This window comes from Strigops habroptila, chromosome 11 (assembly GCF_004027225.2).
Source record: "Strigops habroptila isolate Jane chromosome 11, bStrHab1.2.pri, whole genome shotgun sequence".
Taxonomy (NCBI): domain Eukaryota; kingdom Metazoa; phylum Chordata; class Aves; order Psittaciformes; family Psittacidae; genus Strigops; species Strigops habroptila.
In genome coordinates this window covers 153,829-178,944 of record NC_046360.1, presented here as the reverse complement: position 1 = coordinate 178,944, position 25,116 = coordinate 153,829, and the positions used below count along the sequence as shown (strand labels likewise).

At 42.0% G+C, this 25,116-nt stretch overlaps 1 protein-coding gene and 1 long non-coding RNA gene across 3 annotated transcripts in view; both read left to right on the top strand.

Annotated features, from left to right (window-relative positions):
• ZNRF3 (zinc and ring finger 3) overlaps positions 1–25,116 on the top strand; it is a 79,406-nt gene that overhangs the window by 40,322 nt on the left and 13,968 nt on the right. Inside the window, exons 1-2 of one of the 2 annotated variants that reach the window (XM_030502105.1) lie at positions 5,682–5,916; positions 7,314–7,439. In XM_030502105.1, the coding sequence (XP_030357965.1) occupies positions 5,758–5,916; positions 7,314–7,439 (285 nt within the window). In that variant the 5' untranslated portion in view covers positions 5,682–5,757. Of the gene's footprint in view, positions 1–5,681; positions 5,917–7,313; positions 7,440–25,116 lie in introns of those variants that run through there. The other variant, XM_030502104.2, reaches the window with a different exon arrangement.
• LOC115614798 lies at positions 12,836–14,845 on the top strand. Its single transcript, XR_003993858.1, has 2 exons — positions 12,836–13,948; positions 14,644–14,845. It is a non-coding gene; the product is annotated as an uncharacterized LOC115614798 (long non-coding RNA).

Here is a 25,116-nt window from a genome sequence, read left to right as displayed (position 1 = left end):
GCACAAGGCAGTGGGGAAATGCTTCTCTCTTTCACCTTTTTTAAAAAGGCTGGTATATTCCAGCTGCAGCCAGCATAAAACCGTCATGTTTTATCAGGCTGCAGAGAAAATGGCAACTCTTTATTTATTCATTTATTTATTTATTAAAAAGCTTCCTCTTAGTTCTTCAAAGATTCCCCCCACGTCCATTTGTAGGGTTTTGGGTCACTCATCTGTCATGGCACATTCTACTGATGCCTTTTTCAAAAAGCACTAATAGGAGCTACTGCCTGAGCCACTTCTTTCTGGTGGGGTCTTAGTAATGCTGGGTTGGAATATTGCAGTCAAGAACCTTAAATCACCTTTTTTGGCAGCAGGTTGCTCTGCCAATACAGAAGAGTAAACAAGATGGAAAAGTTAAGTTCATCATTCCACTGTATTTGTAAATAGTAGGAACAAATAAAGTCTTGTGGTGATGTAGCTACATTATGTTGAAGACCAAAATCACAGCAGTGGCAACAATCAGTGGGAAATCTGTCAGCTGAGATGACTGAAGTCTATCCTGGAGAATGAGTGCAAAGTAATTTTTAATAGGTAAGAAGGCAAAATTTCAGAGGAAATGCAAAAAATGAGTGTTGCTAACACTGACTTAACTATTTTGCAGCCTTCTGGGTGTCCTATTGAATATTTAAATATATAAGCTCTACTGGAGTACTTTATATAGTTAGTCCAGTCACTGTTCTCACTAGAGGGTATTAGCCAGGTATCTTGCCTTTGCTCTAAAAAGTCTTACTTTGTGTCCTGATGGAAACCTCTCTAGGTTACTACTTTTTTCTTCTCTATCCAGTGCTACTTTTTTGCCCTGTGCTCAGTTCTTTGTCGTAGTTGAATTCATACTTCAGTATTTTGAAAAGAGATGCCTTGGTACCCTGGCCTTTGTTTCATGAACTGGGAACTATATGTAATGCTTCTCTGCACATTAATCCTCTGCCACAGAAAGTATGAAAATCCTTATGGCAGCGTTACCAACCGAAGTTGCAGGTCGATGCAGTGGGTTACTTAGGGCCCTGTGACGTGTATGTAAATCTTTACCTGGCTTCATAAAGGTACATTTATTCATTGAATGCTGGATCACCAGTAAGAATCAGTCACAGATTTTGTAGATGCACATTGTGTGTGGGTAGGTATGGCTGCCTTTTGTGCTGCACTCAGTGGTACGATGAGAGTAAGCAGGAGGTGGAGGCATCTCAAGGCTTACAGAATCTGAGATGCTTTGTTTAAAAAAAAAAAAAAAATAAATGGGGTCAACCTCAAATACGGGGTCAAAGCCCCAGCTGAGTGAAAGGTGTCTGTGGTGTGTTTCTTCCCTTGTTGCTTGTTAGGAGATAAACACCTGTTAGAGTTGTAGGGGATTAAACACAGAGGGTGTCATGGGCAGCTCGACTGGGAGGAAGCCTAAAATTTAACTAAGAAAAGAATGGGAAGAGTAACTAGGTAATGTTAGTGCAGAGGTTCTTGTTTAATTTGTTTGTTACTGCTCTCATCGCTGTGACCAGAGCACACATTCTAATCGTTGCACGTGCCCTGCCGTGTTTCCACGCTGCCGGCTCGCAGGAAGCCTTTCGGGAGGGAGCAGAGGTTGTGCCGCTGAAGCTCGTGGCTGCTCGGCAAAGGCACGCATGCAGCATGGGCCATGTTTCAGCTGCTTCTGCCAAAAGGGTGAGGAGAAAGAATGATGTTTTGTGGCTTGTGGGATTTGAAGAATTGAATTTTTAATAAAGAATTCAACCAGAGAAAGTTGGGAAGGTAATGCTGAGTCTCAAAGGAATGTTATTGAAGTTTTTAAGACTCTCCAGATTGTGTTATCCAGACCTGGCTTGTATTTACCAGAACTTATGTTTTGGCAGAAAAGGGGAAGAGTTAGGATCTTTTAGGGTTGTGTTGTTTTGTTTTCAGTAGAACTAAAATTAGGGAATCTGTTCATAGGGTTGATATGCAAACTTCTGAAACTATGTAAGACACAGAAATGCCAGCCTGGTTTTACCCAAGCTAGCACGGGCCCCAAAGCAACATAATAGGATCGCTCTGTGTGTGGACATTAACTGTCCTGCTTCCGCGCCCAAGCCAATAAATATGTGGTGGCAAGATATACCATGTGGATTTAATGGCTTGAAGGTTGAAGCTCACTTGTGATTTTCACATGGTGTGAATGTACCCTTTTTGGTTTTGTTTTGTGTTTGTTTAAGCCCTTTGGGATCCTTAATTGTAGTGTGAATTGAAAACAAAACAAAAAAAAACTCTAAACAACCAAAACCAACCCACTCTATGAATGGGCCAAACCCCAGTGACCAGTGAAGCTGGCTTTCCTGTTAGCCATTGGAATCTCAACATGAAGTGTGAATGAAAGGCTGTTGGCTGGGATGGGAAGCCAGAGAGAAATTTATTCAGAGAAGAGATTCCTGGGTGGAAATTGCACGCTCAGAGTGATGCACCACGAACATGATTCTGACGGTGATGGTCAGAAATGTTACTATAAGGCTTGGTGTGTTCAGGGAGAGGGAAGTTGAAGTAGGTAAGATGGCAATTGATGAGTTGAATAAAGAAGATATGTGCACTCCCTGCAGAAACACACACAGTAAAGGGTTTTTGGAAGTATTGTAAAAGTGTGACGCAAACACCCAAATTTGTTTTTGAGGTGGGGGAAGTGAATGTCTTCGTTTAGCTGGTGGGCAGGAACGGAATTTTGAAGAAGGTGATCAGATTGCCATTGGTAATTTATCCATGAGGGAAGAGATCAAGATGAGGTTGACGGAGAAGCTGGTTTGAGTGGAGGTTTAAATGACCTACATTAAAAACCTGAAATCTGATCAGCGTGAATAGATGAGAGCACCCACAAAGATGAGAAGAGTGCTATCACAGAACTCCATGAAGAGCCCAGAGGACGAGGTGCTGGAGAGTGGGCACAGAGGTCATGTTTCCAAGTTCTGGTCATGATTAGATTGGTAGATTTCACAACCTGTCATTGACTTAACAATGCTGTTTTATTAAAAGAGCTGACACTGAGTACTTGAATGTGAGTTGCCCTGATGTGTTACTGGTTGCATAAAGCTGATGACTGGTGTGTCTGATTTACCCCTTAGATGAGTATTTGTGTTGGTCCTGTATATCGTCAGATCCACTGGAACAAATAGCCTAGGAACAGTTTGTCTTCACAGTGCACGTGATTTTAATTGAACGGTGCAATGTTTTTGTCAATTGTCCCTTCCTGAAACAGGGAGATTTTGAGGGAGCGCTGCTGGGATAATGTGATTTGTTTCCATAATTACTCTGGTGAGATTCCAAAGTGATGCAACAAAATCCTCAGGAGTTTGTAGCCTGCAGATGTACCTAGTAAGTTCTCTACATTTGCCAGCACAAAGCCTGCAGCACCCTGTTAGTTTTGCTTACTGCTTACACTGGGTTTTGCATTTGGGTTTGAGGTTTCTCATGTGCAAGATCATTTTTGCCATTGTGTGGTGGTTTAATAAATTTCAGTCTTCTCTCTGTTTTAGTCTTCTGTGCACAGGTAGGAAATGTAAGGTAGACATTCTGTGTCTGGCTCATTGGACTACAAAAGGGAATCCACTTGCTGTGTTCACACTTCTCTGTGGACAGCAATGATAGTAGCCAGCATGGCCTTGTTGGAGTAGAAATCTTCCGAGACAGCTGTTTGGTTTTGTCTTCTAGCCAGAGAACAGCTTTCTTCTAGTAACTAGTTCATAGTACAACCTTGCTATAGTTTGTGAGTCAAAGTGTGTGTTCTAAGTGGGTTCAATTCATGGGTTTAGACAAGAATTTGAATACAACTGTGAACAGCATGAGTCCTGTACTGAGGAAATGAGTTCCTGTTTAATTTTTTTTCCTTTATTAACAAACTTGGCAGGGATTTTTTTTTTTTTTTTTTTTTTTTTTTTTTTTTTAAAGTTCTTGCACCACGATAGAGTTCAGAAGCTTCCTAGGAGATGCAGCTCTTTAGTCTAGATTCAAGGAGCAGGGGCTGTTAGTATTTGGAAAAGGAGTTTAAGAAAGCTGTATAGTTGTCAGCAAATCTGAGCAGAAGTCACTTCTTACCAGAAAAATAACCGATGTTTCTCAGTTCTCATATAGTTGTTCATTCTTATCTGCTCTCCAGTCCCGTTTCATGTTCCACATTCCATTTGAAGTCTCGTGCAGCTTTTCAAAGAGTTCATTTAGTCTCACAAATTGGTTTTTGTTTTAAGTTTGTGTTCCAAAATTGTCTCAAAATTTCAGACTTAGTGCCTGGTACCTACTACATGATACGTATACCTCAGGTACTACTAGTTAATATTGTTTATTTTTTGTCCAAGGGAGCTGAAAGTACATGATGCTCTCTGAATCCTTCTTAATGCATGTCATTTCTCAGTCGTCTTGGCTAATCTGGTAAAGTGAGATGAGAAGGTTTTCCTATTAACATTTTACTCTCAAGAACATACACCTCTGCCAGAAGAAAGAACATACTGGATATATTGTCTGTACCTACCTTCTCCTGATTGGAAGGTAGGAGCTTTGCAAGGCTATGCTACAGGAGTGGCCATCCTTTATGATCTTGGAAGCTGCATATCATTGTTTTCATACAACAGGAGGCAGAGTCCTGCAGTTCTGTTGTGGGGAACCATGGAGACAATGAATGTGGTTAGCAGTTTGTCAGAAAGAGACGAGTGCCTTTTTAGGGGTCTCATTATTCCATTTGGGTTGAAGCTAGAGTCAGAATGATCTGGTAATTTCAGCATTGGCAGCTTCTGCTGATTTATGGTCTGCTGAAGGCAGGAATCAAATGATGTGGCAATCTCTCTTGCAGCAAAACTCTGCTGCTGGTATATGATGTGAACCTGGAATGAGACTTACAGGAATTGGACTAAAGTTTTCAGGCACGATGTGCCCCCAATGAAGCTATGTTGGCTGTCGCCAATCACCTCTCTGTTTTCCATTTGTCTCAGCAGGGTGTTGTGGAGGATCTGCTCCATGATCTTGCTGGGCATGGGTTTTGTACTTACTGGCCTGTAGTTCCCAGGATCTTCCTTCTTTTCCTTTTTTAAAAAAGGGGCTATGTTTTTCCCATGTTATGTTTCCCCATCTTCCTCTCTTATTAGATGTTATGTTTGTTTCTTCTGGTCATGCCTCATTACAGGAAGGAAAATTTTTTCTGGACAGTTACTCTTTCCATGGGGGTCTAACCATACAGGCATTTGTTCGCTGGCAACTACTCTGGAGTGCTAAATCTTGTGCCTTGCACTCACCTCCCCAAATGCATCAAGTTAATATTCGTATCACAATTGAAAATGGTTTGGGGTTTTTTTTTTTTGTTGATTTTTTTTTGTGTGGTTTTTGTTGTTTTACTGAGGTCTCAAATCATAAGGAATTGTTAGCTGTGGCACCCAAAGGTCTGCCAAAGCTTTTTGTTTAAGTGATTTGTTGGTTCTTACTAGAACTGTCAAGGTTCTTTGAGTTTTGAGGGCTCTGCTGCTTCCAGGCCTATGATTTTTTGTCTACTAAACTGTGCATAGGTCCTTTTCCACGCCAGGTTTTTGAAGAAGACAGGAGTGTTCAGAAATTCAGCTTTGATTTTACTAAATGCCTGGGTGCTTGGTGCCACATAGAGTACATGCCCTGTGTATGCAGGTGAGATGCTTGAGCTAGGGTACGCCCGTGCTTGACCCCTGCAAATTCCTGACTGTCTTGAAAACCCTTTTCAGAGGCCTTTAATGTTCTACACTGTGAATGTTTAACTATCTTTGGAGTTGCATGTACTGGACAGCTTGTTTCTCTCTGAACAGAAAGGCTGTCTTCTCAGGTGTTTGGAGCATTGTTGTTGGAGATAGGGTGTTGGGCAGTATTGTGGTTGAGAAGGTGACAAAATCGCCAGTTTCTTTTTTAAAGGTATGGAAACACAGGCTTTGTAAAAGGAAGAGAAGAGGCTTTTTCAGCTCTCTGCTTATCTTGATTTCCAGGGACAGTAGCTGCAGAATCTGCTTGCTAACTATGATCTAAAGGGCTATTCACACTTGGAAGCTGTTAGGAAATAATAGTATTCAGGAGCAAAGTGGCTGTGGAAAGAATCTTCTATTCCTCTTGGTCTTCTTCCAAGATGTTTTCTGGAGTAAGGTGGGCAGAGAAAGTATTTTGTATGGTTGGGAAAAAGACCAAGATTTTTCATCTCATGACAGCACAGGAAGATCCTGAGCTGTTCATATGGTGGTTTGTAACATTGCCTTATCTGGGCAGGCAGGAAAAAAAAAAAAAGGACAGAAGAGCGGAAGTTTTCTTGTGATTATTAGGACTTTTTGAGGTGCTAGAGTGAAACGTTCCTCCTTTGTTGGTTTACTGTTTGTCTGCTCTGTAACACAAACCCACTTAATACTGGTGCAGCTCTTTCTGAAGTTATTTTAACCCCCTCAGCAGTGTATTCAGATTTCGTAACCTTGGATAAAAGCACCTGAGTCGTGGTTTCAGCTTTGCCCTTTCAGGCATGTGGAAAGCACCCCAGCACATTTCAAGGATTTTGAACTAGAAACTTCTTAGATATGGGTTATGGTTTCAAGGCTCAATTGATACAATGTTCATCAAGGGAATTACATCAAGGGAATGGTTCTCTGTTTCTTTAGGTATTTAATATAGATTAAAGCTTTGTGTTCACTTATAAAGGATCCTATGGACTCCTTTTGGGGTTAATTATGTTGAAAATATGCCCTGGCAATTTTGGAGAGAGCACTCTCTGCCTGTCTCCCTTCCTTGTTTTTATGTCTATGCTGAATAGTTTATCCATCAGATGCTGAGTTTCAGGAGTGGTTCATCCTCAGTGCTCATCCAAGCTTTCAAACGGAGGAAGTCAAGCTGCTCGTCTCTGTGAGACTGTTGACAGCTCAGTACTGTGTAATAGTAACTAGCAACAAATAAAAGGAGAAATTATGAATTAAGAGTTGGGCAGAGGATTCTACCCTGTTTAGTATTGCAGTGGTTTCTTCCTTCTCCCCCCCCAAAAAAAAACCAAACAGGTGGATTGGTGATGAATCTTGAAAAACAGTAAGTGATTGTGAGCTTTAAATGATTTTTCATAAGCAAGATGAGAGTGAGCTCATATAACACTCCAAGATTTTTTTACTCATAGCATGCTTCAGAAATGTACTGAACTCTCCATGTATCAGCCTTATGTTTCAGTTTTTCCGGTGTACCTTAATAAAAAAATTTGTATGTTGTAAACTAAGGTATCCAAAAGAAATATATGATTTTTTGAATTCTACTGATGGGCTAAAGGTTTCTTTCTGATTCTATTTCAGATGCATCCACTTGGACTGTGTAATAGCAATGATGAGGAAGACCTGTACGAATATGGCTGGGTAGGAGTGGTGAAACTGGAACAGCCAGAGTTGGAGCCTAAGCCATGCCTCACTGTCTTAGGAAAGGTAAGGGGGTAGTTTGGGGTAAATGCTGCATGCAACTGTTTCTTGGAAGGCGAAGTTCCTTCCTGAGAAAAATTGTCAAGAAATAAAGTAGAGAAAACTCCATTTACTCCACAAAATATCCCCACTTTGCCTGTTTTCACACTAGATGCTTTGGAGAAAGATAATGTCATTACTGAGCTGATAGAGATAGTGATGGGGAGCTGAGTGCACGCAGCCCATTTTTGAGCTCTGCCGGAACCTAGCAAAGAATTCTGCAAAAACAGCTGTTTAGCAGGAGGAGTGTTGAAATAGACACAGGGTGAGCTGCAAGTGTGATTCTAACTCACAGAACTGTTCTTATCAAAAGCAGTCAAAGGAAGACATCTTACTGGTTTGCATTAGGTACAATTTTATCAGAAGACATGCATGATTTTTTTTTTTTTTTTGAGGGGGGAGGAGGAGCCTTCAACCCTAGAAGAGATTGCTTTGCTTTAATTGCAGGATAGATATCTCTAATAACAATTGAGTCTTATTGTATTGCTCAAAAAAATTTCACCTTGCTGGAATCTCCCTGTGGAATACAGCCTCTGGAATCTGAATTCCTTGCAAAATGTTTCCCTTTGTTTTATGGAGTAAAGTCAGTAAGATATCATCACTGCTGCCAGATATGTTAAAAAGGAAAGCAGAAAGCTGTCCTTTTTTGTTCTCGGGTTAGAATTTTTTGAGTTGGGTCTTGGGGAATGCCATTTAAGGAAGGAATCTGTTCAGTCCCATCTGTTGGGCTCTTGAAAAGCATGTGAAGAAGTAGGTGTGCAAAATGGGTGAAGAAAGTGGAAACCATAGCTATCCTGCACAAACAATGGTATAAATATTTTCTGACTTAGTGACATTGCTTGCCTGACCCACTGCTATATACCCAGATCCTGCCATGTCCTCTATACTCCCCATGTCCCTGAAGCCACACTCATCTCTAGAACGAGTGCACCTTAGTATCTGCAGATCATAGGTAGCTTTCTGGGGCTTGTTCTGCTGAACAGCAAGCGCTGGCTTTTCTTCAGGAGCAATGCAGCATCTACTTTGATGCATAATGATGGCAATACGACTCCTGCATCCTGCATAGGGTGTGTCCAGAGAGTTTGGGCAGAAAGTTTCCTGTGTGTCAGCTTATGTGCAGTAATTTTAACAGGTGAAAAAACAATGGCCAAGGCTCTAGGCAATATTTGCTTCACAGTAACTAATACAGCTCCTCATTCTGTATTTTCATGTCGCCATTTAACCTTCTCTTCCTGAAATATTTGTTCCCTATTTCATGCTTGCTGCTGTAGTTTGTCCTTTCCATCTTTTCTCTGCAACCCTTCTGCTCAGTCCTCCGTATGCTCAAGTTATGTCCTGGTTTAGTAGAAGGACTTCTTGGAATTCTTGAAATACAGTTGGGTGCAGATAGCAGCAGGAGCATCAGCCATGAGCTTCTTGCAGGTCTGTCAGTTAAGTCAGCCTGGTTATCTTGCCAGTGGGAATAAATTGCATTGTGATTGTTTGGGTCTCTGAGAAGTTCAGCTTCCATGCATTTTAGTGCAAATGGCTACATGAGTATTCAGTTTGGCCTGAAGACTCTTTTGCCTGGGTAGGTATCAAGCCTGCTGCATGCATGTATGTGTTGTCTTCTGGTTGTTTTTAGGGTTTGGCAGCTGTTTGACTTAAAACAGGAAAGGGAGAGGGAAAAGGGGAGGGAGAGGAGGGCAAGGGAAGGGGGGAGGGAGGGAAGAGACAAAAACTAATGAAAAAGGAAAAAGAAAAGGAAAGGAGAGGGGAAAGGAAAAGAGAAAAGAAAGGGAAAATAAAATGCGGGATGGGTGGCCTTGAACAGGGGAGGGAAATGGAACTTCTTCCCTTTAGAAAAGGAGGAAGAAATCAAGGCGTACAAGCCCACTGTGTTCCTCATCTAGTTTGAATTATCCTGCCCCCAAGGTGGCCTGTCCTGCACTGTTTGATCTTCCAGACAAATAGTGTGTTTGCCTTTCAGTAGAGTTGTGGTAGGCTCCTGCTTTACCAAAATCCTGTGAAGTTGGCCTGCCCGGCATCTCTTGTGGAGATAGTGTCGATATCACAGGATGTAGGGCTGTGAAACCTTTCAGAAATATACTGGCCTCTTGCATATATGAAGTGTTGCATTTCAGCTTTGCTGGTGTTGCTGAAATCCAGGTGTTACACAAGTGAAATAAATGGCAAAGCAACCCTTGTTATGCACACATCTGCAGAAGTGACTCGGGTGGGTAACTGTAAGACTTCACTGAATGTGAATATCCTTGCCTCCTTAAAAGATGTAATAGGGTGCATAAAATTGAGTATATAGGGCATTTGAACTTCTAGACCACAAGAATTCTGCTTTGTCTAGTGAAGTCTGACTGTATGATCAATTATATTTCCTGCTGGAAGCAGAAATATCTCCCCTTTTCTGTTACCACTTATTTCCTAATGCTGGAATTGCATTTTAGATCTTAATTCCATTAGAAGCCATTCTGTGAAATGAAAGCCCAATCTTGTGTGTTGGAAAGTGATGCAGTTGGATCAATTTGACCTATCGATTTGACAGTAGGAATAAAGCTGGTGCCTGGAAGGTGAGAGAAGTTAAGGACTTGCTTTCTTTTAAAACTGTCATGGGCAGAATTGAAACTCTGTCTGAACAATTTAGGGTAAAATAAAGACTCTGCAGGGCAGTTGCTTGTGTTTGCGCTTTCCTTTCCAGCATATGGCACATGTGGGCAGTTCTCTTTCATTTGGACACTTTCCACTGATTTGGATGACAGTTTGGATGCTGTCATCTTTGCTATGATCTAAGAGGATATATATGGAGAGTTATCCTGGCTAAGCTGACAATTACCTTGTCCATCTTTCTGGTACACATAAGGAATGGATAACCATGTCAGCTTAAGCCTATCATAAATGAATGCGTTTAAAAGCTACACTTAAAAGTTGTAGGGCTAAATTCCATGTCACACAAATCTGGTACAAAGATGTATGGGTTTATTCTTATTGTTGGGTTTGGATGTTGTGGTCTTTTTTTGATTTGGGGTGTTTTGGTTTGGGGGTGTTTTTTGTTTTATTTTGGGGTTTTGTTTTTAGTAAAACCCTGGTCTGTAGTAAAACCTCCCTCCACTTGTTTGTCCCTGGGCTAAATGGGGTTGGTAGCTGTACAGAATTTAACGTGTCCATTTCCATATTGATTTTTTTTAAGTGCTCATTCTTCTTAGTCAGTGTTATATGGTGCGATGGAAATGAAAGAGTTTTAAAAAAATGTATCTACTGTTGGAGTGCCTGTGAAAACTGGCCCCTGATTGGGAAGGGGGTGTGTGTGGCAGCTGTGATTTAACGTTGCCTTTGATCACAGTGCAGCCCTGTTTGAGGCAATGCTCCATGCAGGCAAAGCAAAGGCATGGGCTTTACTGATCTCATGAGCTCCTGAATAGGGCTAGGAGGGGAATGACAGAGGAAGAAGAAAGCTTTGGAAATGAAAAGGAAACCCTGTGAACCTGACCAGCATTATTGGCTGGATTTGCCTACCGGGGAGCCGCTCAGTTTCTGCCAGGCTAATTCTGCTCCAGCTTCTCTCCCCCCAACCCCGACCCCACCTCCCCCTCTCCCTTTCCTTTTTTCAGACTGTTTTTGTTCCTCAGGCATGGCGGTAGTAACTTGGTTCTCAGGCTGGGAACCCACTGAGCTGTTGCCATGGTCGCTGGGAAGTTCTTCGTGCCATGTGCTTCAAAGGGAACCTTTCCCCTCCTGGAATTCCCGCCGCTTCTGCATAGCACAATGAGGCTCCTTCTCCTTTGCCTGCCTGTGCACGTGCTCCAGCAGCAGCTTTGCTCTGGAGGAATGGAAAAGCAGTGTTGCCTACAAACCTGCTGCATGCCTGCATCCACGCTGTCGTGATGGCAGTACCTGCATGTGTCCTGCTTGTTCCAATATGCAGCCCCATGTTATTCCCCCACCCCAGTCAATTTGGAATCAAATGGCATCTGTCGAGACAGTGAAATACAACCTAGCAATGCCACTGGGTTTGGTTTTTTAATTGCAGTGCAGGATAGATAGTGAGCAAATACTGAAGGTCAGCTGAAAAGTAGCACTTCTTCCCTTTCTGCAGGCTGGAAAGTCCACAGGGAAGGATTTTATTCTTCTTTCTCTTCAAGGGACTGCTGGAGGGACTCTTCCGTATTAATAGGGTGTATGTATTTAAGGATAAGCATCTGAGTAGAATCTAACAAAGAGAGGATGTCCCTACTACTATAGCTTCCTGTTTTCTTCAGATCAAAGGATCTTGGAGAAATTCCTAACAGTTCTTCTGGTATCCATTGACTTCTTTTCTCTCTTTTAAAAGTTAATTTTTTTTTTTTTTTTTTTTTTTTAAATAAACAAATACTAACTAGAAGAAACTCTTATTTTGCCACATCATCATTATGATTATACTAAGGTTGGGGCCAAAATCGTCATAATTTGAGTCTGAGTTAAACAGTCTAACTGTGATTCCTAACCTTTTGTCTAACAACTTAGTTAAAATATAAAAATTCTTATAAGGTAGTCAAAAGAGAAATCATAGGGCTGTGTTGGTAGTTTAGTTCCTGAATAAAGGGTGAGCTGTTCAAAGACTCGAGGAACAAGAGCGCCTGTGGGGAGTCGGTTTTAATCCTTTTCTTTCAGATTACTGAAAGTCATAAAGAAAGGCAAATTAAGCAAAATCAACTTACACCTTTATATTAATAGCCTAAACTGTGCATGCCATTATATGTACAATTTAGAACTGCGCTGACTATACAAATACAACATGAGTAGTTTTGTATACAGTTTAGATAATTTCCTGTAGAAATTGATTCAGTTCAGTTGTAGAAATGTATATGAAATTTTAGCAAACACTCTTGTATGCAAAACTTATTCAGAAATTAGTACCAAGCAATGCAGTAGATTAAGATCTCAAACAAGAGACATGTCTAAAACTATTGATGGATATTTCCAAAACTTTGCTTGTTCAGATACTTCCAACTGGTGGTGACAGCTGCAGTAACCCACCCTGTGGTGGGTAATGTACCACATGTGGTAGGAGGTACTGTCACTTCAGGAAACTTCTTATATCCATTGAAGTAGCTGACTTTCCATGTGTATCTGTTCCACAGTTTGGGGACCTTTGCTGCCTTTTGTTTGTCAGCCCACGTTTCTTCCTTGTAAACAGCAGCTGAAAAGTATTTTGAATCAATTTTGAGGCAGTAATCTCAAAATTTATGGCAAAATCTAATTCATCTGGCTGACAAGTAATAGTATGGGCGGCTCTGAAGTGGGTGAGTGGGTTGGTTTGTTTCACTGTGTGGCTACATGCAAGTTTGTGTTGGCAGTGTGGTGTCCATCAGAGGTAGGAACAAGAGGAGAAGGGTAAAGGGACTGATCTTTCTGATGGCAGAGCTGGCCTAAATGCATGTCAAATTGCAGATGAAGAAATGTTCAGCAGTAGAAAATTAATATTGGTTGTTTTGAACTCTCAGGCATTCTGTTTTAAGAAGGAAGTTGTTAAAATTGTTATGAAGCAGAAGATAATTTTGTTGAATGAGACTAGACACCTTTGGCTATGGACTAGTTGATAGACCTAAGCTGCACATGCCAAAACTCTGTTCAAAACACAGGCTACATTGTTTATCAATCCCATTGTTTTGTAATGGAAAAAAAGAGTATGTGTTTTAGGGGGGAAAATAGCATCCTGGCTGGTGTTAAAGACTGACCTTCTGAATCACATTCTTTAAGAGTCTCTATTAACTTTGCATTTAAATATTTTGTTTCCATGGTCTGTTGTCTTAGCACTGCCTAAAATTATTTAATTGTGAAAAGTAGTAGTATATATAATTGTAATCCCTGCCATGCTTGTGGTCTTCTTACTGTATTTGTTCTAAATAATATATTGAGAAACAGAGAGAGGGATTTACCATTTCCTGAAGAACCAAAAAACGTGTTATAATATTATAGTAATTGTTTCTTGTTAGTCTATATATTGTAATTCATAATGTCTAGGACACCTGAAATGTTAGCTTCCATTTTAAACAAGGGTAAAACATGCTTAGAAATGGTATTTGAAGTGATACTGTTACTTGTGCAAATATTCTTGGTGTCATTTATCTTTTGACATTCTCGTTTCTTACTTCACCAGTGCTAGCAGTGTGATCAGACCTCTACAGCATATAGACATAATGATTTCTGGAGTTCTAACAAAATTGCATAGATGATGCCAGAAGGTGGGATAATATATGGGTTTTCAGGAAGCTGGATTTTCATAATGACAGACAGAAATAGTCCTCATAATCTTCCTGATAGGGACAAGTGTGTATTTTTGAACAACAATAACAAAGTTACATGAAGCTAAGACTTTTGCCAAAATTTTACTGTATTTCTGCTTCCCATCTCCTTGCCTCTTCTTCCATCCCCCACAGACCATACTCTAACACAGGTAAAAGAACTGACAAGCAAGGCAGTTAAATTCTGGAGACAGAGGAAAGGTTTGTATTGTGTATAGGTCATATGGTGAAAGATGTAAAAGGAAAGAAAAGAGCTGGGTCAGTGCCAAAGAGGGGAGTGGACAAACAAGGGCTGAATCAGGTTATGTAGTTCAGAAGGAGCAGGTCCGTAAGATTTTAATTCATGTGTGGCTGTGGGCCCTTTCCATTGGCAGCTAGTGCTAGCAATCTGTTATTGTATTGTTTTACTAACTTCCTTTTTGTGTTCACTGCGCTGTTCTGAAAAGCAACAGCCATTCATGAAGAAAGGCTGTCTCTTACATTTCTCCCTCTGGGCACTCCTTAGATTTGCTATTGTTGGATTGATTACTTTAAATAAATGTCCACTTTTAGAGTTGAGTCCTTAGCAGTCCCCACCACCATCTTCACTCCTTTCCAACCAACTGTGGAACACAGCTGCTTCTCCCTTAAGCTAAAGAAGCAGCTGCTATTGCACAACATGTGTTCCTGGAGTCTTTGCTCAGTCAGAACTCCCAGTGAAACTAGTGGAAGTGCAGGCTGAGTAAAGACAATTTTTTAAGATATGCCCTAATACAAGTAATAAATCATTTACATATTATTATTATTAATGTCTGTTAAGTGTATGGACCCTCATGATTCTGGATGCCTTGTGAGCCTCTCAAACATTGCAAGAGGTTTTTTATTTTACCTGCAGCATCTACCTACTTCTCTAACAGGAAAATGCATACTGGCAGGCATGTTGGAAGAACTACAGCAATGGAGTTTGAAGGAGAAAAATGAATGGGCACATAAGTGCAGCTGTGTTGGAGTACAGAAATGAGCACAAGAGAAGGTTGGCAAGCAGAATCAGATAAGTGGATCAGAAAGTTAAGAAAATAAAAAGCAGATATGGAGGCAGGGAATGGAATTATTTAGGACTTCATAGGTGAGTGACACGCCTAATTTTGGTGCACTAGGAGACAGAGGGCTTTGAAAGAAATCGGAGAACTGGGGAATGTAACCAGTGCTGCGTCAAAGGGACTCCAGTATTCAGAGTAAAAGATGGGTAGATGCAGTCAGCAGTGGTAGAAAATAGCAGATCATAAGAAACTGCAGACATAAAGTGAGAATGTAACACAAATTGTGCTTCATATCCTACTCCTTTGAGATAATTGCCAGAAGCTGTGTTTTTCTTCTCTAAACATTTTCATCTTCATGATGACCAGGTGGATATTACCTAGAGGTGCCTGTTTGGATGACATGATGATTTAATGTTTGTACTAAGTTCAAGGAATCAACTCCAATTGAATCAAGTGATCATATTGTAAACTCAAAATGAGTATGAAGTTGGGGTTTTGGTCAGCGTAGGGAGCACTAACCAAATAATTTGCAATTCTGTCAGGTTATTTCTTGAAGATTGGAGCTGGCCGTATTTGTGGTATGAATTCTCTAGTCAGATCAAGTATATATTATCAACATTTACGTAGCCGTTGCCTTAGAATTGCTCAGCACAGATATGGAACCCTCACCAAAACTATTAAAAATATCAAAAGCATGTATGTATTCTAGTGCATTAACATCTCAGTTGTTGGCCCATTGGTGTTTTGTTCAATTGGTCAGCCAAGAGAATACATGACAGACATAACTTTTCAAAATGCTCAAAGAACTTTGTCAGCTTTGGATAGGGGGAAAAAAAGGTGAAACTTAGCCCCAAGGGTGCAAATAGTGAGCTTTTGGGGGACAAGGAGAGGCATTTGCGAAGAGCACAGAATGCATGGACTCTTGAGTCCATGAACAGTGTTGAAACTCCCAGAGGGTCCCTTCAGCTGACTGTAAGGGACTAATGAGCCAGCCTGGCTGTTTATGGGCTGTGGTTAACCTCTTGGAAGTTAGGATTTCCTGTCGCCAGCAATGAGCTGTGACCGCCAGCACCACAGTGTTAATGATGAGGTAGGGGCTGATGAATGGCTGGACTCCAGACAGCAGCCTTCACTGGCGAAGAATCAAGTGGCTAGAGGGGGAAAAACCTTGATGTCTACAAGAGAAATAATGCAAACTCCAGAACCTATAATTCCCATGTTTAAAAAAAGAAAGGGAGAAAGAAACTGGGGACAAATTCAAACCAAGCAAAGCTTTTATCTTTGCATTCTGAATAGAAGATTGTTCTTCAGCAAAACTGGCTGCAAAAGCCAGGCCAGTTAAAACAATATGCAGGCTGCTTGCCTCCAAGTAACCAGAAATTGTTGGCTCAGAGTAGCCTGCTCTGAGGAGCCAACCTGCTGGGAGACGTTATCCAAGCAACGGCTTGAATGTAATTCCTCCTGCTGTGGAATGGCTCTTTGGCAAATGAAGACCCTAATTAGAGATGGAAGGGTTTCTATTTTGTTTTTCTTTAATCCTTACCCTGAGGCCTCTGCAATACAGCCATGTCTCTGCTTGTGTGGGGAGAAGTTTCCAGTTTCCCTTTGCAACAAAAACCCTCCACCTTTTTTATTCCCTCCTCCCCCCTTTTTTTTTTAATCAACAAACAAGGGCCCACCACAGGCTGGGACCTTGAAACTAATATAAGCCAAAGCCAAGGATCACTGTTTGAGAGAAAGTCCATGTCATCCTATGCTAGGCAGTCCATGGCAAGTTCCTAGATAAAGTGGGATACTGGCCCACCATGCATCTTTTTACTACTGAACTTACTACCCAAGCTGATTCTTCTAGGAGAAGGAGAGGGAGAAGGAAGATCTCACTGAGTCAGTAGTATTCTACTGGATATCTACGGAATTTTACACACCTTTGTCCAGATTCAACATCTTTGAACATTCAGATTCAAAATGTTTGAAGATTTCACCTTCATCAGAGAGACTGAAGTCCTTGACTAGAGGTTACATGCATCTTCTGTAGCTGGACACAGATGATCATCCCTGACAGAGAGGGCAGAACCTCCAGGGGAATGCACTACAGCTAATTTAAACTAATTAATGTGGAGAAGTGAAAATATATTTGCTGCTTGACAACTCACCTTAGTATATATGATGCCTGTCTGAACATACTCTCACGGACTGCATGCGGGCTCTTAATAACCCTGCAAAGACCACTGCATTTTCTGTCACTATTGAGACTTGGATCTACTGTTCATCGCCTCAGATGATGATTGTGTTATCTCTAAAATGTCCTTGTTTACAGTAGATACCAACCTATGGATGAATGCCAGCTACTTGAGGATGAGGCTAAGCAAGACAGATCATACTAAGCAGAAGACACTGAATTCCTATCAATTTCTTACATTTGAAAATCGGTATATGCCCAAAGTTGGCCCAGATCACTAATTTCATGTTTTGTTACACTTGCTTTCAATTCTTCTCAGCGCTTTTGGTGGGCTATGGTTAAATTCATATCTTGTCTTGTCTTCCAGATAGAGGATAGCTGTATGATATTAATGAGCACAAAGGTCTTTTTAAATAAGTTTTGGTTAATTTAGATGAGTCAGTATATCTGGGATAGACTACTGCAAATACCTCAGACCTGTTCTGTACTCTTTACATAATTTCACAAGGCTGAATCTGTTTGAAATTTTTCCTCTTTTCTAAAATGTCTAAGTATTTACGTAAAGCTGTGGGTTGGGAACCATGGTCCCAAACTGTTGTGTTGTTGAAAAGAACTTTTTGCAGTAAGGTGAGGCTTGTTTCTCAGGAGGATTGAACTTCCCCATTGGATTGACTGAGATTAGAAGGAATTCCTGCAAGACTAAAATTTCTGAAAGTTTTGCCATCTTCTCTTCTGCATGCAAGATTCTTAAATCATAAGAATTATTATTACAATTCTTTGTTTTCCCTATTGATGTATATACCTACCAATGAGTAATTTTAAGGTAGTATTCTATTAAAGCACATGACTTATGTGTCTGAACTAGAGACTTTGGTACGTTGTATTTCCACAGCATGGGTGCTAAAGGGGTAGCTTCCTACAGTACTCTAGGTTAATAGTTCCTTGAAGTTACAATTCCTCCAACCCCTTCCCATACCTCCATCTTCTAATGACTTCTCTCAGCACCACAGCATGCTGCTTGTTTTTATGTGGTCTAGACCCAGAGCTGATCACAATGTTTCTCCCTAGCCCCAGAAAAGAGAGATATTTTTGGGTTTTTTCCTTCCTCATTTTAACCCTCTGAGAGCCTCTCAGGATCACATTGGTATATATTGTTGATGTGATCATATACTGCATGAGACGATACTTTTCTTAATCTAGAAGCACATATTTTTATGTTTTAAAATTTTTTTAGAGAAATACATGGGGTTTTAATTGTGATTATATTTTTAAATTTAAAAATACTGGTTTGCATTTTCTATTTCTACATTTCTTAATTGCTGAAGCAACTGTCATTTATGGGGCTCATGTATAAAAGATATTCCAGAGGGCTAGAGAAGTTGAGTATTCCAGTCAGGAAGGGGTTTTATGATGCTGTGATACTCAGGGATTTGATGATCTTGTGATATTCTGCCTTTGCTTTTAGACAGAAATCTGACAGTTCCTTTTTTGTTATCTCAAGAGAGGTTTGAAATGCCATCCTGCTTATGCTGGTTTAACTTCACTTCTGGAGTTACTGGGGAATTGTACATTAACAGGGCTGAGGCATCAGTTGGTTAATTTGTAACTTCTGGTGTTTGTAAAGTAGATGGTGTCCTTTTCTCCTTCCCCGCTGCCCTGCAGAACTGGCCTGTGGCCTGGCTTTCCAGGTCCAGCGGTGGTTCAAGGCGCAAGGAGTTCTTGGTCATCAACTGAGCCTGAGAGCAGTGTAGGAGAGAGACAGAGGAAGCCTGTATTGTTCAGATGATGTTGTCTGTATTCTCTGTAACTCAGGGGAAAAGAGGTTTTGCAGTTTGACAATTGTAATGAAATGGTGCGTTTGACATAATGCGTAGGGTTTGTGCAAGATTCTCAGTGGTAAAGCAGAGTGCAGCAGACTGATTTGCTGGTCTGTCTTCGCCTGTGGCTGATATTCCATGCTTTTTCAAGAACAGTTGTCAGTGTGTACTTGAAATGGGTTATTCTGTTAATGAGATAACATATTATATTTTATTTTGCCCAACAATAGCTGCTGTTAACTTGATCTCGATATGGAGAAAAAAGGTGCAGATCAGTTGGTTTGTGGGCACTAAAAATTACTGAAACAGATTTTGCTACTTTTGAGTCTACATCAAACACTGAAGATACGAATTCTCTTGAGCAATATTGTAGACAGAAATCTCAGTTGCTGTTTCTGAATTGCTCTATTCATCACTTATTTTGGTGAAATATTGCAGATGGAAACCTAATCCCTTCAGCTGTATTCCCTAGCAGTCAAGATTGTTGGAATCCTTGGCCTGCCTTTCCAGAGCAATAAAGCAAGAAACTGGACCTTTTCATGGAAAATCATGTTTCTTGGAGTCACAGAGTATGGAAGTTGCTTGCTGCTGAGTGTTGCTTACATGTTACCAATATGCTGTGTGAGAAGCTGAGTGCTTATTTCAGAGGACCAAATACAGCCGATGGAAGAATTAGCTATTAAAAAGATGCTGCTTAACTCCACCTGTATAATCCCACTCTTTTGGCAGATCAATGGTGACTAACTCCACAATGTGGAAAATTCTGACATGGAATATTGCATCTGATGGGCTGGGTCAAGCAGAGAATGTCGCTCAAGATTTTTAGTTCATAGAGAAATTGAGGGGGAAAACCTCAAAAACTGACAGAGGGCATGCAAGTTTGGTGAGGCTGACTCAGTTTGCAGCCAGGAGATACATATAAATAAGGATGTATGTTCTACAATCTCTACACAAGAGTTAAAGCAACCCGATTATATTTTCTGCCCCAAAACCCATGAGATTTATTGAGGGGGGGAGAAAAAATATGAAAAGGAGAAGGAAAGGGAAGATGAAAAAGCCACAGTTGTACATGTTGGAGCTGTGTTTTCCTCAGTTCTGACTGAAAGCAATGTTTTGCTTATGGGATCTGTAGGACTGTCTTCTGCATGCTTATATCCTTACTTTTCTGTGTCTTCTCTTGTTCATTTGGAGGACCAGATAATAGTACCTGCTGGCACCTGGTGGAATAGAGTTGGTATAGTTTGCTAAAAGCACTATACTGGCATCTGTACTGGTTACCACCTAAACCATTGCCCAATCTCCCCCTCCCTGTCTTTATCATCTTCTTAACCTAGGGAATAAATCAACTTCCTCATGTACCACATACCATAATTATAATTAATATTTGTTATTTACAGTGCACTAAGTTCCAAGAAGAGAATTCCAAGAAGAGTTGGATAAATGATCCAACTAATCCAGGAGGCTAATCCAGGAAGACAGATACGTACTTCTTAATGTAAAAGCATTTGTGAGAGCATAGTGTTAGAACAGCAGGATGTATCTGTGGGTTTACACAGGCAGCCAATACTTTTAAACCATTTTTTTTCCTCCCTTTAGTCTGTCAGTTTTATCTAGGATATTAATTAAAAAAAAAAAATATAAATAGTAATCTGGTTCTACCAATAGCCATTTTCAACAGAAGCGATTGAGTTATTCTCTTAATCTGTAATGCATTACTATGTTGATGTAAATGGCAGAGCTAAAAGTGATTAATGAATTTTGATTTCCGCACCTATGGTTCCAAGCCTCTGTGCTTCTTTCATCTGTAATTGTTTCACTCTCTGCAACCCATTAGATTAGTGCCATGTCCTCATACATAAATACATCCCCATATTGTGAGAGAATTCTAACTCTGGCAAAGAAGCAAATGTAATGAATAAATGCAAATGCTCTTGGTATGATTTTTCTCTGAAACTGAGACCTTGTGAAGCAGCTTTTCTTATGCTGGTTTCTTCACTGTTGATAATAATAGATGTATTAATTGGAATGAGGCTATACTAGAAAGCAGAGGAGGAGATGCTTGCAGTGGTTGTATCTGCAAGCATGTAAGGTCCTTCTAAATGTCAGCAAGTGGCTGACCTTACTGTTCTGATTGTTGCTGTCCTACCTATCTGAATGAGAGGAAGCAGTTCACCTGCTCAGTAAGCATCTGGTCCCTCGGGTTGGGAGCTTATCTCATCAAGGAAATTGTTGCTTCCTTATTGTATTAGTTTGGCCCCCAGGAATGGAGCGCAGAGCTCTTAAAATCTTTCTGGTGTTCTTTGAGGTAATAACTGAATAAACATCTCCTTGGGCCTGGAGATGTGAAGAGATATATTTCTCACACTTGCCATGTGTTTCCTCTCATCCTCTCTAGATTGCAGCGTCAAGTAAATTCTTCCATGTTTTCATTTGAGATAGTATTTAATGTGCATCTTATTGGTAATGGTTATCAACAGTGATTTCAAACAAGTAGGTATCTAAAATACACTCTGACTCTTCATCAGCCTTCTCCATGAGCTGTGATGATCTCTGCGCTAGAGATCTACGCTGCAGAAACATTTATGTAGCAGATACGTATTTGCAAAAAAAATCCTTTAAAAATGTGTAATGAAAATGCTGAATCCTTCTGTGTACATTTTTCCTTGAGTACAAAGTAGGCCAGATGTATTGTTCAGGAGAGGACTTCTGGTAAAGTCCTAGGCTGGTGATGTTTAAGGAATTGAGGAAGGGCAAGTTCAAAGGTGGGGTTTGTATCCTTGATCATTTTAGTTACTTTAGAGATGCCTACATCCAACATGCAACTGGAGAAGATAGTCCAGTGTCTACCAGGTGTTTGAACAGAGTCTAGCAAATGGCTGAGCTCTTTTTAATGCTCATTTACAGAGGAAAACTTATGGTGTCACTGAAAAGATTCCTAAAGTGGACAAAACTCTTAACAGTAATTACAGTCAAGGTGCATATTCTCTATAGTTTATGATATAGATAAGTACAGTACTGTTTAATATCTTTTTCAACAATCTGGATGAGGGGATTGGGTGCCCCCTCAGTGAGTTTGCAGGTGACACCAAGCTGGGTGGGAGTGTTGATTTGCTTGATGGCAGGAAGGCTTTACAGCGGGATATGGACAGGCTGGATCCATGGGCTGAGGCCAGTTGTCTTAGGTTCAACAAGGCTCAGTGCTGTGTCCTGCACTTGGGTCAGAACAACCCCATGCAATGCTCCATGCTTGGGGAAGAGTGGCTGGGAAACTGCCCAGTAGAAAAGGATCTGGGGCTGTTGGTCTACAGACAGCTGAATATGAGCAGCTTGTGCCCAGGTGGCCAAGGGCGGCGGCATCCTGGTCTGTATCACTAATAGTGTGGCAGCAGGACCTCGGCAGTGATTGTCCCCCTGTACTGGGCACTGGTGAGGCTGCACCTCAAATCCTGTGCTCAGTTCTGGGCCCCTCACTACAAGAGAAACAGTGAGGTGCGGGAGCAGGGCCAGAGAAGGGCAACGGAGCTGGTGCAGGATCTGGAGCACAAGTGTGATGAGGAACGGCTGAGGGACCTGGGAGGGTTTAGTCTGGAGAAGAGAAGGCTCAGGGGGGGGACCTTACCGCTCTCTACAACTGCCAGGAGGGGGCTGGTCTCCGCTCTCAAGGAACAGGGGATGGGACAAGAGGAAACGGCCTCAAGCTGTGCCAGGGGAGGTTTAGACTGGTATTAAGAAAAATTTCTTCACCAAAAGGGTTGTCAAGCACTGGAAGAGGCTGCCCAGGACAGTGGTGGAGTCGCCATTCCTGGAGGTATTTAAAAAGATGTGTAGATGTGGCGCCTGGGGACATGGTTTAGTGGTGGGCTTGGCAGTGCTGGGGCAATGGTTGGAGTTGATGAATCTTAAACAGCTTTTTCAACCTAAATGACTCTATAAATAAGATGCCAGGTAACTTGTCTCTATCCTATAAAGACCTACTTATATCTAAGCTGTATTTCGTGGTTTAGTATGTTTGCACTTAAGGCCAAAATAATTTTTGAATTGCCCATAACAAGCTTGCTGAAGATGGTTGCCATTTCCAGCCTTGCTTCTAGGACCGAGGCATGATTAATTCTCTCTACATCAGTGTTTTTTGCACACTTGAGCCAGCATTAGCTGCTGATCTACACAGAACATGTGTAACTTCCCTGGAGCTCCAACTGGGATGTTGGAGCACTTTACAGAAGTAAAAGTTATGCTGGTGGCACTTGCGTACAGCAGCCCTGTAGCGTGAGCAGGTCAAGCGTGTGGCTCTGGGGTGGAAGGGGCTTTCAGATGTAACACAGAGGAAGGTAGGGAGGTTCTTGTCACTATGAACGAGTGATCATTTGAATTACTAAAAGTGCAGTTGTCAAATTTTTTTTTGTTTGCTTGTTTTTATTCCGGGGGTGGGAGAAGGAAGAATGCTACTCTGTAATGATAATCATTTATTTTAAACCACAGGGGACGAATAATCTCACAAAGGGATATAGTGTGGGCCCTCCACTGCTGTCAGTTGCATAGGAATTGCCTTGAGGAAATGCCTGTGTGCTTGCCATGGGCTGCAACGTGTAGGGGCAGTCCTTAAATGCTGAGTAGCCCTAAATGAGAAAGTCACGTGCCAGTTCTGGCCCAGCATTATTTGAATGCAGTGTCAGTCTGACCCCCTGATGGCCCAGTAGGGACGGGACGTCTCCAGGAGCGCAGGTCTGGGGGTGAGGGAGGGCGGGAGTAGGCCGCAGCCCCGGGCGCGCTGGGCCGCGGCTGCCGCCTTGGGCTGAAGGGAAGGAGGGGAACGCCAGCTGAAAGGTGTCGGCGCTCGGGCCCGGCCTGCTGGCTCCCGCTCGCTCCTCGGCACGGGGCAGTGGTTCCTAAGCCATCGCGGGGCGGTGCTCCGGCTGCTCTCTGATCTCTCGCCAACAAACCTGGAAGGCCGGCGGGCTGCAGCCACGCCAAGGAGCCGGAGCCCGGCGGCGCTGGAGCGCCTCCACGGGCGGGACCGGCCGTTCTCGCGCAGGGTGCTCGGAGCCGGGGGCAGCCGCGCTGGGGACGCTGCGCTGCAGCGTCCGGAGCCTTTCCCGGGCCCGGGCGGCTCCCCGCGCGCCCCGGGGCAGGACGTCACTTCCGGGGCGATGTCGGGCTCGGTCGGCGCCGCGGTGCCGGGAGCTGGCGAGGATCCGCCGCGCGCGACCGGGGCGTTTCTCTGAACCAACCTGCTAAGTGTCTTCGAAACGCCTTCAGAGACAGAGGCGCCTCGGGCGCGGGACGAGCACAGCGTGTCTGGAAGGTGACCTGGGGGAAGCCTGGGCGAGCGGCCACCCCGGTCCGCTGCAGTGCAGAACATGCAGTAGATTCCTGCTAACTTTTCTTCCGGAGCAGCTGTTAGTGACAACCAGGGTGTGCTGACTTAAGAGGGGGCGAATACCTGCGAGGCTCAGAAAGACCCTGCTCAGGGACTGGTTTCCCTCATGCACTGTCTGATGGGCCTGGTTGATTTAAAATAAAAACAAAATACAAGAACAGAGCAAAGAAAGTAGCCTGTAGGTTTTCAAACTTAATATCTTTGTGCCGAGCAGCGTTCTTGGAAAACAGTGATGTTTCATAATTTATCACTTTTCTATGTTTCTCTTGTATCTCAATTTAAGTTCATCTCTATGAAGAGCCAGTGTCCTCTTGCTTAGTGCTGTGATGGTGATAGCTGTCATCACTTGGAGAAACAGTTGCTTGCATTCTGCAGCTAACAAAGGCAGTAACAGCTTTAAAAGTCACTGGGAATGTTTGCTCTGTGGAGCCATGGAGCAACATTTGAACAGAACATACAGAGGCACAGTGGCAGAAACTGGTAAAAATGCTGTTTTCTATATCCCAGGGGGTTTTAATACATCGTGATATCTTCTCTGTGGTCTTGGTAACTCCAGGTTTGGGCTGCATATTTGATGAAAAGCTGTGGACTTAAAATAGGTCTGATCTTCTCTGGGTAAGAAGTGTTGTGTGCAGCAGTTCTGACCTCTAATGGTCAGGAAGAGCAGTTTTTGCAAGGACTATGGTATGTTGGAGTTTGTCGTGACTCTGACACTTGGTCCACCTTTATTTTCTACACTGAGTTTGTCTCTCCACCGCAAATCACAGGGAAGATTGTTTTTAATGGTAGTTCCAAAGTAACATGGAGAAAAAGAAAGTAATATAATTTTTAAAAATTCTTGTGTTTAAAGTCTTTAGAGGGTCTAAATCACATTTGAATTCCTTTAAAAGCTTGTTTAAGGATTTGAGGAGGAGGGGGCAGAGAGACTGTAGTAGCTATAATGAAGTTTAACTGCATTCCATGCAGTTTCAAGAACT